Genomic DNA, 16315 nt, shown 5'->3' on the forward strand with positions numbered 1-16315 from the left:
CACACTGTCTTTCTGCTTTCACTCTCACAATGCTCTAAGATGACATTGGCTCTCGAAATATGGGATACATACAGACACATAGCAATTCTTCTAAAGAGGCTCTACAATTACAAAACCCCTTCTCGGCCACTCTTACGCAAGAGGTCATTTAGCAATCGCATAACAAAAAAAATCTTATCACAGTGATCTTCAGAATTACGCACTTCCACTCCTTCATTCACACACCAATGCCACACTACACAATAGCTTTCCAGCATTTCAGACTTTACATTTGAACAAAGTAGAGGGACGAGATACAGGGAGAAAAAGAGAGCAAAGAGATAAGAAAATATGAGAGAAATTAATTTGAATTTGGAGCAGTTTGATGTCGACATTGCTTATAGTTTGACAGTTCCAGGCCCAGAAAATGGTACATAACAGAGCAGCAATGTCTATCAAACTCACTGTCTTTGCATACTAATTATTCACGAGCACACACTCAAAATATGAGCATTTAGAAAGATTATTTGGCTCAATTATGAATTTGCTGAATTATTTGACAGTCAAGGAATCTTGAGATAGACAAACTCGTTAAGTGCCAGAATCAAACATGTAATGGACGTACTGTTACTTTTTCACACACTGATGAGGGTTAGTTTTGGATAACACAACATAACATCCACACACCTGAATCAGTTTTCTTCCATGTTTAGTATTCATGCTGTTATTTTGCACAGCTTGTGTTTTCTCAAGGTCAGATTTGCCTTTTGGGAATCGATGGAGTGCAGTTACAGCACAATGTCAGATCTGAGGAGTCACAGATGCCTGTTTGCCCCCAGTGACATAATACACACACGCACTCACACACACACACACACACACACACACACACACACACACACACACACACACACACACACACACACACACACACACACACACACACACACACACACACACACACACACACACACACACACACACACACACACACACACACACACACACACATGCAAACAATCACATACGTTCACAGACCAATGAATACACACCTAAGCAGTATTAAGCCAAGGACTAGCTGCGAAGCCAACACATACTGTGCTTTATTATATATAACAAAAAAAAATCTTTAGGTTCACTGGTAACACATAAGAATAAGCTTCCATTTGACATTACAACATTAAACTACATGGTTATGAACTAACAATGAAAAACACTATTTGTGTAATTCTGTACACAAATAACTATGCAGCATTGCAATCCCCAGAAAACATGTAGCATGTATGATGTTTCACTTATTGCATCAGCTACAGATTTATTTCTCCTTTGTCTTGACGCTGAATAAAATTGAGCCCATTCACTGTTGACTGGCAGCACCATCCATAATAGCTCCTTTACTGCAAATGTCATGTTGGATAGTTTCTGGTCAGACTACATCAGACAGGCTTTATTAGATCTCTTTGTCCTTACAAAGCCTCGGGATTCTGTTAAAATGCTAATCAGCCTCAGAATAACTCTAGCGCAGGGTGCTAACGCTCACAGCAACCATGGAAAGTTTAAGCATATGCGCACATCACAGAGGTTAGCCTACCTTTTCTGATTTAATAGCTGAAATTGGGGGAAAAGGGAAAATCCTAAAGATGCAGTGAGCCTGAAAACGTTGAACATCTAAAGCATCTCAAGTCAACTCGACAGGCTAGCCCATACACTTTGGTTAATAAATGAATTTCTGTGTTTGCCACTGATAATTAGTTGTTTTTGCTTTTTGGTGTCTGGTCCCTGTTGACTATCTAGCTGAGAATACCTCCAAGTTCAGTGAATTTATTCATTGGGCTCCTCTCATGTCTTTGAACCTCCTATTCTCCAGCACTCTGCAGTGCACATTAAATAAGAAGCGAAACACAGATGCGTCATTTTGGGCCTTCTTTGTCTCCAGGCACTGAAAGTTGTGCACTGCGGATTTGGGGGTGAGCCTATTCTTAATAAGTTATACAAAGTTATGCAGCAGTGACATCTTTTTTATGGTAGCATTAGAGTTGTGTGTAGATAACAGCTTTAATATTCAGTTAAAGATTTAAAAAAATGTCTCCAAGACCAGCAGGAAAGACATGTAAAAAATCAGCTGACAGACATTGAGCAGAAGTGAAAAATCTATAGACAATGACACCAAATCCTTTCTTTCCAATTAACAGCTCCACTATCAGTTCTCTGTGCAGCCAAATGGGTGGAATAAAATGGTCAAACCAAATGAATTGAATTCACTGTCCTGTATTATTACTCAGTTGTCTAGTTTGTTCTTTTGTTTGACTGAATTTAGATGAAGTTTTACATCCTGATTAATAATTAATCAAAAGATTCCGATATTAAGCAACAAAGTGATCTAGGGGTCATAACTTAAGTTTACAAAATGAGGTTGCTTTTCTAAGAAGATAAGATGCAGAGATGAAAAATATTTATGAACCTGAAACATTTATGAATTCCCTTTTGTTCTTTAGCCATAATTGCCATGTTAGATTATGCAATAACATATTTATTAATTCAGCAGATGCTTTTATCCAAAGTGATTTAAAAATGAGGAATGCTACCAAAAAATGCATTGCATGAGAAGTGCTGTTATACAAAGCTCTAGAATTGACCGAAAAAATACCAGCTAGTACGTATAGGTGAGACTCGTGACCCTGTGAAACAACAGGAAGAGTGCAAGGAAGACAGCATTAAGTGTAGATACCGTAGAGACAGGACTTTTTTATGATAGAAAAGGACTTTTCTAAATGGGCTGTTCTGATGGATTTGGTAAGATATATGCCCTGACAGGTTTGCTGAAGACCAAACACGCAACTGCTTTCGGAATCATTCGCAGTTGTTTGATTGTGCATAGGATCAAGTGGTACTCACTGCAGAATCAAATGACGTCCAGCTCCACCTCTCTGGACGTCTAATGAGGTGGAGGGATAGAGTTGTGGGTAGGGTTAGGGTTTGGTTGGATATTCTAGATTCACCCATTAGGCCCAAATAACATTCGCTCCTCCTCACTGGACATCTCGGGTAAGCTGGCTCATGCAGCCTCTCTACAGGATGGTTGTCTAAAAGAGCACTGCAGTATAGTCTAGAGATGTTTAATGCCTTGATGTGGAGTGTTGCAGCATTCTTAAATAAGAAAGGTCTGATTACTGTATAATTCATGTGCCTGGATTATAAAGTAGGTTCAGAAATGTTGTGTGTATCTAGAAGAGGAGGGAGCCAAGCACTGAACCCTAAGGTGCCCAGTGGTAGCTGACTTTCCTGCTATTTTGTTAATCATATTTAACACAAAGCTGAATTTAGTTTAGGAGTAATACATATATAATAAAAAGTGTGGAATATTAAAGGGGAAATAGTTAAACAAATTACATAAAGATGAATAACAAAGGAACATAACATTTATATGGGGGGGGGGGTGCATACATCTGTCATCAAAAGGGCTTGGATGGAACTGTATTCAAATGTATTAATTTTTAATTTTAATTTTTTAATGAATAATGTTCTATTCATACCCATACCCAAGTTTGCCAATCTCAATCAGGAAGAACACAAAAACATCTAATCTATTTTTAATTTTTTTGTGTCCTATTCCATTATCTCTCTCTCTCTCTCTCTCTCTCTCTCTCTCTCTCTCTCTCTCTCTCTCTCTCTCTCTCTCTCTCTCTCTCTCTCTCTCTCTCTCTCTCTCTCTCTCTCTCTCTCTTTCCTCCTGCATAATAGAATTATTGAGATGCGCTGGCTAAACTCTGCATCCTCTGGGTGCACTCTGGCTAAAACCAGGCTATCAAAGAGGCTGTTATACTACTTAAGGATATTGTAATGATCAGAAATGCAGTAACACTATAAATGTTTAAATGGGTAATGAGTTACAAAAGTAGTAGGGTGCTAGATGCATTTTTGCCGTGGACACAGAATCTGTCAAAAGTTTTGGAATGTCTGCCTTTACATGCACTTTAATGACTTTAATGATACCCGACCATTTAATGTAATCCAGTTTAATATTGAGTTGGCTTCCCCGTTGCAGCAAAAACCAGCTTCAACTCTTCTGGGAAGGCTTTCCACTATAGGTTTTGACCTTGGTTTTTGACCATTCTTCTAGAAGTGGTCACAGTCTCCACTCTAATTCATCCCAAAGGTGTTCTATCAGGTTACGGTCAGTTCCTTCACACCAAACTTGCTCATCCATGTCTTTATGGACCTTGGTGCGCAGTCATGTTGGAACAAGAATGGCCATCCGCAAACTGTTCCCACAGAGCGGGAGCATGAAATTGTCCAAAATGTCTTGGTATGCTGAAGCATTAAGAATTCCTTTCACTGAAACTAAGGGGCCAAGCACAACCCCTGACAAACAACCTCACACTATAATCGTCCCTCCACCAAACTTTACACTTACAGAAGTACCGCTTTCCTGGAAACTGCCAAAGCTCTGCAGAAAGTTGGCGATGTCTGCACACTGTGCGCCTCAGCATGTGCTGATCCCGCTCTGCGATTTGACCATTTGCTACCATTTTGTTATTATACCACTAACATGCGGAACATTAAGTTGTGAGGAAATTTCACAAATAGACTTATTACACAGATGGCAACCTATCTATGTACCACACTTGAATTCACTGAGCTCCTGAAAGTGACTCATTCGTTCACAAATGTTTGTTGAAGCAGTCTGCAGGACTAGGTGCTTGATTTTATTTACCTGCGGCCATGGAAATGATTGGAACACGTGAATTCAGTGATTTGGAGGGGTGTCCCAATACTGTTGGCAATATAGTGTATGTGTGTATACATAAAGTATATATATATATAAAAATTGACATGGTTAGCACTGAAGCAATAATTCTGACCTGACCATCACCAAGCACATGTATGCGTTTTGTAGTATTAAGTGAAGCAAGCCTTGAAAAATGTTTCCTGGACTAATTTGCCATGCTGAATTTAAAATAATGCAATAACTAAAAGAGGTAAAGAGAATAGGACAAGATTATAGAAGGAAAACCGGGCTCGAGCAGTATTTAAAAAGTGAATTAAACATAAAAGCTTTGGTGGACAGTCTAATGAAAGGATAAGAAAAGACAGCAAGATGTCCTAAATAAAACAACAATAAAATGCTTTTTAGAATTTATCACATTAGGACATAGACTTAATTTACTCTTTTACATTAGTGTTATTGGGGACACTTCAACATTTACAGTAAATTACCAGAATTTTCCAAACTCTGTACTCACCCCCACCTCCACATGGTCTGAACCTCTGTCATCTTGCTTGTGCAAAACCTCAAAGTAGTATCGGCGTGAGGACATGAGACTGCAGAGAGAGAGAGAGAGAGGGAGGGGGGGATACAGGAGGAAAAGGAGGAGAATTAAAGTGAAAGAAAGAGAGGGCAGGGGACACTATCAGGGAGGTTTGAAGAGAAAGACCAGTTGAGGAAAGGAAAAAAAACAAACAAACTGGTAGATGTGAAGATGAAAAAAAAATCACAAAGCACCATATAGGTCACTGGAGGATGTGTACATTGTTAGTGAATGAATCAACTGGTGATTCAGTGTCAGTGACTGGTGCCTTAACTCTTCAAAGAAGCACAACAATCTTTTTCAACTTCTACAAAAACTACATTAGCAGTTGAAGCAACCTCTTAGCCATTTTGCTAGCCAGTGTAATTTCATTTGATTTTTAAACAAGACAGCCCTGGTGAAAAGATGTATGAGTCACTGTATTAATGTGAATTTGTAGTGTACTTCAAATATATTAATGTTTATTAAAAAAAAAAAAAACCATAGTATTACTGAAGTAAAGGACACTTAAAGCTGCACTATGTAATTTTTCCGTCCACTAGAAGGCGTAGTTTGATGACACCAAGTTTGAGCTCAGAATCTTGGGTCATGTGGTCTTCACCTCACAGCCAGTGGAAAATAGGACTCAGGCAGAAATCATGTTCATGGATGTAGTTATTAATGTTACTGTAGAATTGAAACAGAGAAGGACAGAGTTTTGTGGAGCTGAGCAAGGCTGTGGGAGTGATTATTGTGCAACACATGCCTCGCGGGCAACGGGACTTTTCTAGATCCACCCATTAGACAAAATCACGGGCGATTACCGGTCATAAGTATGAGGTAACGCAGATCTGTCTATTATATTAGATACATTTAAGAGTGTTGAAAATGATGTCATGACATTACTCTGTGTTTGCTCAGCGGCTGCTGTAACACTTGTTCACACTGCTAAGAGTAAAGCGTTTCTGCCAAATAAAACCAGAAACCGAGGGTAACGCAGACATGACGCAATTGACCGGCGACTCCCTTTAGCAGCTATGCTCAGACGTCCCGGCTCCTTGTTTAAAATAGCAATTATCTCACAATTTACAAATAGTTGGAAACATTTGGCATACTCTAAGAACTCAACTGAACAAAATATATAACACTGGCCTAGTGGTTTTTGGATATTTTACTGCAAAAATACTACATTGTGCACCTTTAAGTGTAAACAGTTAATTTACTTAATTACACTTTAAAAGAACAATTTTACAAAATTGTAAAATTAAAACTTTTCCTTTAAAAATACACTTTTAAATCATGTTTTAAAGGGGTCGTATGCTTTCTTACATTTGTAACTTTTTTATAGTGCAATGTTGCTGTTTGAGCATAAAATAACAAAAGTTTTTAAAAGTTACAAAGCAGAAAGTCCACTCTAAAGGTAGTTATTCTCTATATCGTCAGTTGTCTTGCGGGAACCTACATGTATTGTGAAAAGTACGAACCGCGATACCAAATTGGCACTGGAATTTCAAAAAATGTGACTGAGCACTATTGAGCTGAAATCGAAAACACCTCTGACTGGCCATTGTGCTCACGTGCTCATCGGATGTGCCTGTAATTGGCAACAGCAGCAGCCCTTAACTAGTGGACCGCTAGGCTGACAGACGCCTGCATTCATGTCTATCTGTGTAAGCACTCTGTGAAAAGCGTCATTGATGTAGATTTACAACATGTTTGTGACATGTCGATCATCATAGCCAATCACAGACATACTGGATGAGCACGTGAGCACAATGGCCATTCAGAGGGGTTTATGATTCCGTTAACAACACTCAAAGCGCCACATTTTTTAAAATTTCAGTGCCGATTTGGTATCGCGGTCGGTACTTTTGACAACACTCCATACATGTCACAATATTGTGTGGCCATGTCCAAGAGACGCTGTTACCAATTGTTTTGACAATTCAAAAAATTGTCATTGTATTAACTCAAAATTTAAAAAAAATTCTAAATAATTTTTTACAGTATAGATGAAGTCTTAAATTCGCTGTGTGTGCACAAAGTAAAGCTTCATATGTGCACTTTATGTTTAGAAAAATAACTCCATTTAGAAAAATAATCTCTATATGGCTACATATTAATATTTTCTATATATTTTTCAGTAGTTACATCACAGAGGAAAAGTTACATTAAATTGTCTAAAATTGTCTGAAAGATCAAACAGTACAAAATAGTGATATATGAAAGAAGCATGGGTGGACTGCCTTTCTGCAGCCTTTGAAATTGACTTCTGTCAGTCCCTTTCTCATAACAGGCATCATAGGACAAAACACTGAGAAAAGCTTAGAAATCTTGCGAATACTAATTATTCTTCTAATGGACCACTATTTTAAAATAACACAAAAACATTATCAACAAAACAAGTTAACCTAGGGGAGACCGGGGATGGTTGTAACATTTTTGACCTTTCTGTCTATATCTTAGAGTACTTTTAAGCCAGTATGTTTAAAATGTGATTCAAATGTTACAAGTGTCTGATATTAAATGAGATCACTATTATCTTACCAACACAAACAGAAAACACATGGTTTAGTTTCAAACTCGAGGAGTGAAATGTTACAATTCACCCCATAGTCAGTTGGTTAGTTGTAACATAATGAAATAAGGATTATGACAAAAAAAAAAAAAAAAAAAAAAAAAGACGTATATATATATATATATATATATATATATATATATATATATATATATATATATATATATATATTTAAAGCTTTTTATTCAACACTGACTTTTCAATAACTGATGTGTGTGTGTCACTCTCAGTCATAGTAATTGGTCATAATACATTGAACTTAACACAAGCATTGTGTGTGCAAGCATGTTTGTTACTGTCAGTCATGGTATTAGCTTTAGTAAAATATTGAAATTGAACACTTGAACGTGTGTGTGTGTGTGTGTGTGTGTGTGTAGGGTGACCATATTTTGATAACCAAAAACAAGGACACTTGGCCCAATGAGATTTGCAAATGATACTCGAAGTTTACTGAAAGATGCCTTATTAATTTCAATATATTTAAAGTATGCCCCCTTTGTATGGATACAAAAATTGTTAGGGCCAGGACAGAACTTGAAAACAGATGTACTGGGAAAACAGTACGTTTGGTCACCCTAGTGTGTGTGACTGTTACAACTAACCCAGACTCATGTAGCCATGAACTAGCCAGCCTTAGAGCTAACAGCTAAAACATTAGCACTAACTTGGATTACACATATCTACACAGACACACAATAAACATAATTTAAATGAGATGTTTCTGAAATTTCTGTAACAAAAATTAAAAAAGTAAAAAAAGTTACTTTCTAACGTCAAAATTGTTTTTTTACTCTAACATCTGCGATGTCTGCCACAGAGCCCAGAGTCATATTCATGTAGCCACCTTACAGCTAACAGCTAAAACATTAGGACTAACAAATTGGATGGAAAATATCTACACAGACACACAATAAACATAAATTAAATTTAATGAGTTTAACCACAAAACAGAAATTTCTGTAACAAAAATAAAAAAGTACTTTCTTACGTCAAAAACGTCTTTTTACCCTAACATCCGCTATGTCTGCCACAGGGCTCTACTTTATCATGTGGAATAAGGATTAAACTAAGCATGTGCATTAGGTGATTTGTAACTAGTTCCTGATTGGACAGATTGGAGTTACAAGTGTTACAACCATCCCCGATCTCCCCTAATATAAAACAGCGGTGAGTCAGTGACAGTGTCAAATTAAGAAAAAAGGAAAGAGAGGCCATATGCTTGTTAAGAAACATTTTAGAGAATTTCACCCAGTTCAAATAAAACCCAAAGAAGTGCATTCCTCTGAAATGCAGCTGTAAGATCTTTTCCATAGTTTTTTCCATCCAACCCCAAACAGAATAAAAAGATATGACACTTAAAATAAAGAGAGATAGTTCTAATGTCAGCTGCAAGGAGGTTTATTTAATGTTGACAATTGGATGAAAACACTTATCTCAGACCACAGGATTTGGATTTTTGTTAGAAAGACATTTTCATCTTAGAAAAGAAAGAAGTCACAAACAGACATGTGGGTAGCAGCACATTCAGATGGAGAGGTTGTGTTGTGACAATTATTCTTCAGATGTTCTGCTGGATTTGCTTTGATTAAATCAGGCAAGTGCAATTCGCATTGCAATGCAGCTCACTGAGACAAAGCAAAGACAGTTTATTTCTATTGATACAATACAATTGATACAATATTGATACAATACTCAATTGTATTAAATGTGTACTTGTAGTAATTAAATCAAAATGGAAAATTCTTTTTTTAAAGGTGTGTGCCATCTTAATATTTAATCAAAATAACTTCCCTCCCTCTTGCTACATCTCACCTCTTCTCATATGACGTGTTTACTGGCACAAGAGCTATACAACCTGTCACTCACATGAGATCACAGCAGTAGCAAACCACAACAACGCTGCCCTACTTTACTTTTTTTGTTTTTTTGTTTAATGATGACATGATTCCGTTTAATGATGACATTTAAAGGTTCTGATTTGCATGCTGTGTGCATGTTTTTTTTGGTTTTGTATGGAGAGTTTTGATAAATTGAGCCATAGTTTCAGAAATTGTGTGTAGCAATGTAAACATGCCAGAACATCACTCACTCACTCACTCACTCACTCACTCACTCACTCACTCACTCACTCACTCACTCACTCACTCACTCACTCACTCACTCACTCACTCACTCACACAAACAAACCTACCCATCACAGGAAACATTCTGCATTTTTACTTTCTCAAAAAAACATCATTTAGTATGTTTTTAAAGCTATTTGAATTATGAGGACTTTTGAAATGTCCTCATAAACCACATTTATAGTGTAATACCAGAGTAATACCCATGTAGTTATACAAATTTGTGTCCTCATAAACCACATAAACAGGCTCTCTCTCACACACACACGCACGCACGCACGCACGCACGCACGCACGCACGCACGCACGCACGCACGCACGCACGCACGCACGCACACACACACACACACACACACACACACACACACACACACACACACACACACACACACACACACACACAACCCAAATCAACCGAATCAACAACTAAGCCTTAGTAATATAAGTAAAAAAGCATTAGGAGCATTTACATGTGTTTGTTGTTGTCCTTTTGTCCTTTTGTGAGTTGACAGTATGTTGTTCATGTCTACCTTGATTTCAATCAATAAAAGACTGAAGACTCCAAAAGAAAGAACTGGCTAGTAGATCAGTGCTAGATAGGATAAATTGAGAGAGGCTTGAGGGGGTACAGAATGGAGTTTTAATTGGCTGACTAATTGCCTGGCTCCATCAGAAAGTGTTCTGCTCAATAATTGAATAGGACTGAGTGATGAGAGAGAGATACAGAAAGAGTGCATTCAGGCAATACCCACATGAACACACTCTCGACAGACTGCTGTAACAAGACAGTAGGCTTGTTTGAGATGTCAAACAACTCACAAGGGCAGACTTCTCATAGCAGATGTATCACATCTTGATTGGTTAGGACACACGTGTTACAGTAAGATCATAGTGTATGGGTGTTTTCACATTTGGGTCCTCTTTAAAAGAACCAAACTCAGGCTCCTTTAAGGGGACCAAGAGGTGAACCAATTGAAAAATGACCCAGTTCCCTTTACGTTCACACTGTTCCTAAAAGACGGCTCAGATCCTTTTTTTGTCCACTTTGAGTAGTAATGTGGTCTCAGACTCCTTTGTGTTCAGACTTTTTGGTCTGTTGCTTTTTGGATCTATTCCAGTTCAGTGTTTGACGGCTGAGGCTGACCCTATCGTCTTCAACATTTGATCCCATTCACTTACATTGTTTGTTCCTCAGTAACCAAAATATTTGTTTGTAAAGATTATAATTTTTGACATTGCTACAAATGCTGTTGAATTAAGTATTTTATCTTTTTACACAAAAATATAATCTTTTTTTGCAATTCTACATATTCTTGCACGAGCTATATCACACATCCACCTTTGTAACTAACGTTTATTTTGATTTTTTTCCCCTTGATTCATGTTTATTTTATTGCAGAAGGTAAAGATAACATCAAAAAACGAACAAACAATACAATAAAATAAAAGAAAAATGCAAACAAAATTAAATGCTTTAAATGTTCATTCAAGTTAGAAATGTAATAATCACATGAAAAAATAATCTTCACTGTATGATTCCACTGATTCTTATATCAGGCTAGTGATGCAGATGTTTACATCCACTTAAGACAAAACCAACTGTTTATGTGATACTTGTGTGCTTTTGACACTTTAAAATAAATGCAGTAAGACGCTAAATATTCCGTTTAGTACACACGCTGTGACAGCTGGCTTCTGTGCGTGCGCTTCAGGTGTGTGCGCTTGCAACACCATTTTAAACTGGTAATGCACACAGTTCAGAAGTGGTTGAATCACAATAAACAAGTGTATTTTGTGAACAAATAATTTGCAGAGATTTGTCAGAAGAATCAGCCGTGATGAACAGCCGATTTGTACGGAGGCATCTGATGACCAAACTACACTGAAATTTGTGAACAGAAAAATCAAGTAAGCCCAGAGCAAGCGTGTGTTCAGATTGCGTGTTTTTAGCTGTAGTGGGGTTCCCTTTTGAACTGGAACTCAATGCTGCGTCAAGACGTTGACGGTGTCTGAAGCATGTGTGATACACCAATTTTAGATACCGCAGTCAGGTGATGTAACAGATACGTCGACAGGCTACCATGACTGGCAGATTCAAGAGAGTTGTGTCACACCATGTGATGCATTATCACGCTGGATGAGTCTCACAAGCTGTATCATCTGTCTAGGAGTGGAGCAAGCTTGGTCAACCCTCAAGGGGGCTGGCTGTGCTCACTGTGACGGCTTCACATACAAAGAAGCTTGCTCTTTTTATTGTGGATGGGGAGCCAGGTGTCTGTGGCCTGTGGGTCAGGTCGTGCCACTGTCGAGGCAGCCAGCCGGCTGCCATCTCTGGAGTCCTTGGGCTCCTAGCTGAGGAGCTTGAGATGGACGTATCCCTTTCTAAAGCATCACTTGCTCTTTGGCTTGTTGGCAAGACTTAAACTTGTTGGCAAAGTGCCAAGCATGTGTCGGTGCTTCAAGCCTATAGGCCCATTTTTAAAGGATCTTGACCACGGTGAGGAATTATCTCCAGATGCATTTCTGGAGCTCTGCCGTATTAAAGACCTTGCCCTTCGAGCCAGGCCAACATGTATCATGTTGGATGCTGCTGCAAAAAACCAACAGTCTCTGGAACTGTTTTACAGTAAGGCGATGTCCATAACTCTGGGAAGTTTATCATAATTCACAGCATGTTAAATATAGTAGACAAATAGAGACTTGAATTTATCCATCATATATTTTAAGGAACTTGATAGAGAGTTTGTTTATGTGTTTGTAAGCAACTATATTAAACTACTAGCCATTAGTATCTCTAGTGAGTCTTGTTTTGTGTGAAACTCAACAGGGGATTAGGGATGAATGAAAACAATGCAACGCGTAAATACTTTCCATGCAAATCAACTTATTTTCAGAATTGACACAATTGATTACAGCGACAGTTGTTTAAGCCCTAGTTCCCATAATTCAGGCATATCAGTACTTCTTTCAGACAATCTGAAGCTGATTTTCTCTAAGTGCCCTTTTATAGGCTGTCTGCACACCTGTGATGTCACCTAACTGTGGTAGAGTGTAGGTTAAGATTGGCGTGTATCACACAAGCTTCAGACACTGGCTCACTCAAAGCTTTCCCATATGTCATGACTCAGCGTCTCATTCTTCTTAATAATAATAATAATAATAATAATAATAATAATAGATTTTATTTATAATGCACTTTTCATTCCGAAGAATCTCAAAGTGCAACAAGGGGGGGGGGGGGGGGGGGGATAACAACAAAAAATGAATAACAAGTAAAAATATAGAATACTACAAACAATCAACCAACACAGAAAACAGAACAGAAACAGAGCTGATGGTGAACAGACACAGAGCTGATGGTGAACAGAAACAGAGCTGATGGTGAACAGAAACAGAGCTGATGGTGAACAGAAAGAGCTGATGGTGAACAGAAACAGAGCTGATGGTGAACAGAAAGAGCTGATGGTGAACAGAAACAGAGCTGATGGTGGACAGAAAACAGCTGATGGTGGAAGTCTCTGTTAGCTCCGCAGCACACTGTGGTCCACTCCATGTTTCAGATTTCTCCCAGCGGCAGTGTCCCGATGACATCGCCGAGGCACGACAGCTGAAGACAAGATGATGGGTCTTCTTCATGATGATTCAAACGATGGGGATCGCCGCAGCACCATGCAGGAGGCAGAACATTCCTCCGGGCACTTCTGTAGATGTCGCTCCACGGTCGCAATGCAGGACGGAACAGCGGCGCAGCCGAGAAGCAGAACATCCCACCCAACATCATGCCGGACGCCGACGACGAGAGCCCGGATGACGCTAGCCCGGTGCAAACTTCAGCCACCATGCAGCTTAAGCCCAAGGGAGACCACCAGTGAGCAGTCGCGGCGAGAAACATCAAATGTCCTCCAAACCAGAACCAACCGCAGCAATTCAAACGTAAACATTAGAGAAGCGGTTGAAAACGGCGAAACAACGAACAACGACCTCTCAGTGGCTGCCAGCAATCAGCAACAGTCCCAATTGTAGCTCTGACTGTTAGACTAGTCACAAACATAAGGAAATAAAATAAAATGTAAATCTAATAGTACATTAACATGATTTGTTGTGGGTGGAGAAGCGGCGAACAGACAACGCCAGCGTCCTCTCCCCCACGTTTCTTCTCAGGGAACCGGATTACATACATAATCTAGATGTTTTCAGCAAATATTAAATTACTTTAAACAGAAAAAAAGTCATGGTTGTTCTAAACCAATGGAGTGTTGGACGCATTTGGATCGCAAGAGGAAGTTGCTTTGCTGTCATGAGATTCTGATTATATCGTTTGTAAGATAAGAAATACAGATGTTCATCATTCCCAAATGTAAAGTTTAACCTCAACAAATGGATCCTGTGGCGAAATGACAAATTAAACAGGTACATGTTTACAAAACAGCAGCCTATTAATAAAAAGATTAATAAATTACATTCAGACCATTCACTCATGCTCCACAATGCATATTCCTCTGTGTAGCCTTGGTTTTATTTATCTAACTCATTTTAATGACTGCACCCACTATCCTGACTTCATTTATGTATGCTTCATACATTTGCATAAACCCAATGTAACATTAAAGTGAATGTTGGCACAAAAAAAATGAATTAAAACAAACCTTAGAAGGGAGATTGCTAAGTGTTTTAAAATGCAAATTCCCTCTTGAGTAAATTTCGTTTCTTGTTTGTTAATTTAGGAAAGTAAGTGAGTAATTTATGTACAGATTAGCAGATAACAAACAGACAGACTTCAGCAGAACAGTCTTGCAAAAAACAAGAATACAGTTGCCTGAACTGAATACAGAAAAACAGAAAATGACAGTATATGATCCACTGATTTAGACAACATAAAGCCACATAAATAATTGGAGACTTTAAACTGCACTGTATAAAACAATTTTTATATACTTTTACATTAACATAAGTGCACTTTTATAGCTGTTATATATATATATATATAGCTAATGTAAAGTATTGAATCAAGTTGATAGATGGTGTAATTTATATATTAAGTGAACTTAAATTGCATTTTAACATTCCCTAGCACACTTGTGATAGATAGTTCTAAAATGTCAAGAGAAGTTGACCTCTGCTGGCCCTGTAGAACTGACATATTGCTGCCAGTTACAATATCTGAGACTCATGCAGTTACTCTGCCCTTTCTTTCCTTCAGCCGTGGAGGCCAAAGCAGAGAGAGAGAGAGAGAGAGAGAGAGAGAGAGAGAGAGAGCGAGAGAGCGAGAGCGAGAGCGAGAGAGAGAGAGAGAGAGAGAGAGAGAGAGAGAGAGAGAGAGAGAGAGCGAGAGCGAGAGCGAGAGCGAGAGCGAGAGAGAGAGAGAGAGATGTGTGTAAACCCCCTCGGTAAAGACTGTATCAATCAATCAATCAATTCCTTTTAACTATCCTATATTCCAAGGGATAGTATTCCAAAGTCTAATCAGATATATTTCAGTAGCTGTTTTCTGTTTAAATGACAAGACATTTAAACTTACTAATTTAAACTTAGTTCTTGTAATAATGTGTTTAATTACCCACCATATTCCTACCTAAAATAAATAATCTCCCCTGGACAAAATATTAAGCACTGCCTTTTATGCTTAACTTGAACAATAAATTTAGCCTGGATGCCAGCCGAACTTAGCCCCGCCCACAATTTTTTTAGGTCGGGCAGTTCGGTCTTGCCATGCTCCACAGAGGAGTAATTTTCCCTGAACAGAAACTGTTCGGACTAATGAAATCATCTGGGTGGGCTTTAGACAATGATGGACAGATGATAAACAGGAACGTAATCATGCACGTCATCAAGGGGGCTTGGATTATATTTTTTCGAATCCTAAACAGAGAGCTTGTTTGTATATGCATTCACCTTCACAATTTCTCTCAGAAATGATGATCATGTTGGGTAAGTACTACAAGTTTTTACAACAAAACTCACCAACTACTAGCCTAAAAACAATAGCTTCTTGGGGGGTTCTCCAAGGGAAAGATGGCGTTTGGGGGGTAATTGAGTATGACCACGTTAGGCTACAAGAAATTATTATTTATCCTAAATTATTAAATACATGTCATAGAACATAGAAATTGAACTTTCTCATACATGTTGACTCATTGCTACAACTCTAATTTAGCACGATATGACCTTATAATTCGACGCACAGGTTCTTTCTGCATTGGACTCAACCGCCACCCGCCCGAATTTAATTAAAATATAATTTTCCGTCACGTCATTGGCCGATCCACGGCTGTAACCGCCATCCGCACATCTCTATGAGCTGGTGCTTCTTTCACAGGAAGGGGAGCAGTTCTAGACAGTCGTTCAAC

At 38.5% G+C, this 16315-nt stretch overlaps 1 protein-coding gene across 4 annotated transcripts in view; it reads right to left on the reverse strand.

Moving 5' to 3' along the window:
• The window catches only part of b4galnt4b (beta-1,4-N-acetyl-galactosaminyl transferase 4b), a 140521-nt gene that overhangs the window by 23824 nt on the left and 100382 nt on the right, over positions 1–16315 (reverse strand). For all 4 annotated transcript variants that reach the window (XR_010904271.1, XM_067437465.1, XM_067437464.1 and 1 more), the window contains one exon: positions 5223–5301. Coding sequence is in view for 3 of the 4 variants with exons in the window: in XM_067437465.1 (XP_067293566.1) it covers positions 5223–5301 (79 nt within the window). In the remaining variant the exon portion in view is untranslated. The remainder of the gene's footprint in view (positions 1–5222; positions 5302–16315) is intronic.

Source organism: Pseudorasbora parva, chromosome 1, assembly GCF_024679245.1.
Source record: "Pseudorasbora parva isolate DD20220531a chromosome 1, ASM2467924v1, whole genome shotgun sequence".
Taxonomy (NCBI): Eukaryota; Metazoa; Chordata; class Actinopteri; order Cypriniformes; family Gobionidae; genus Pseudorasbora; species Pseudorasbora parva.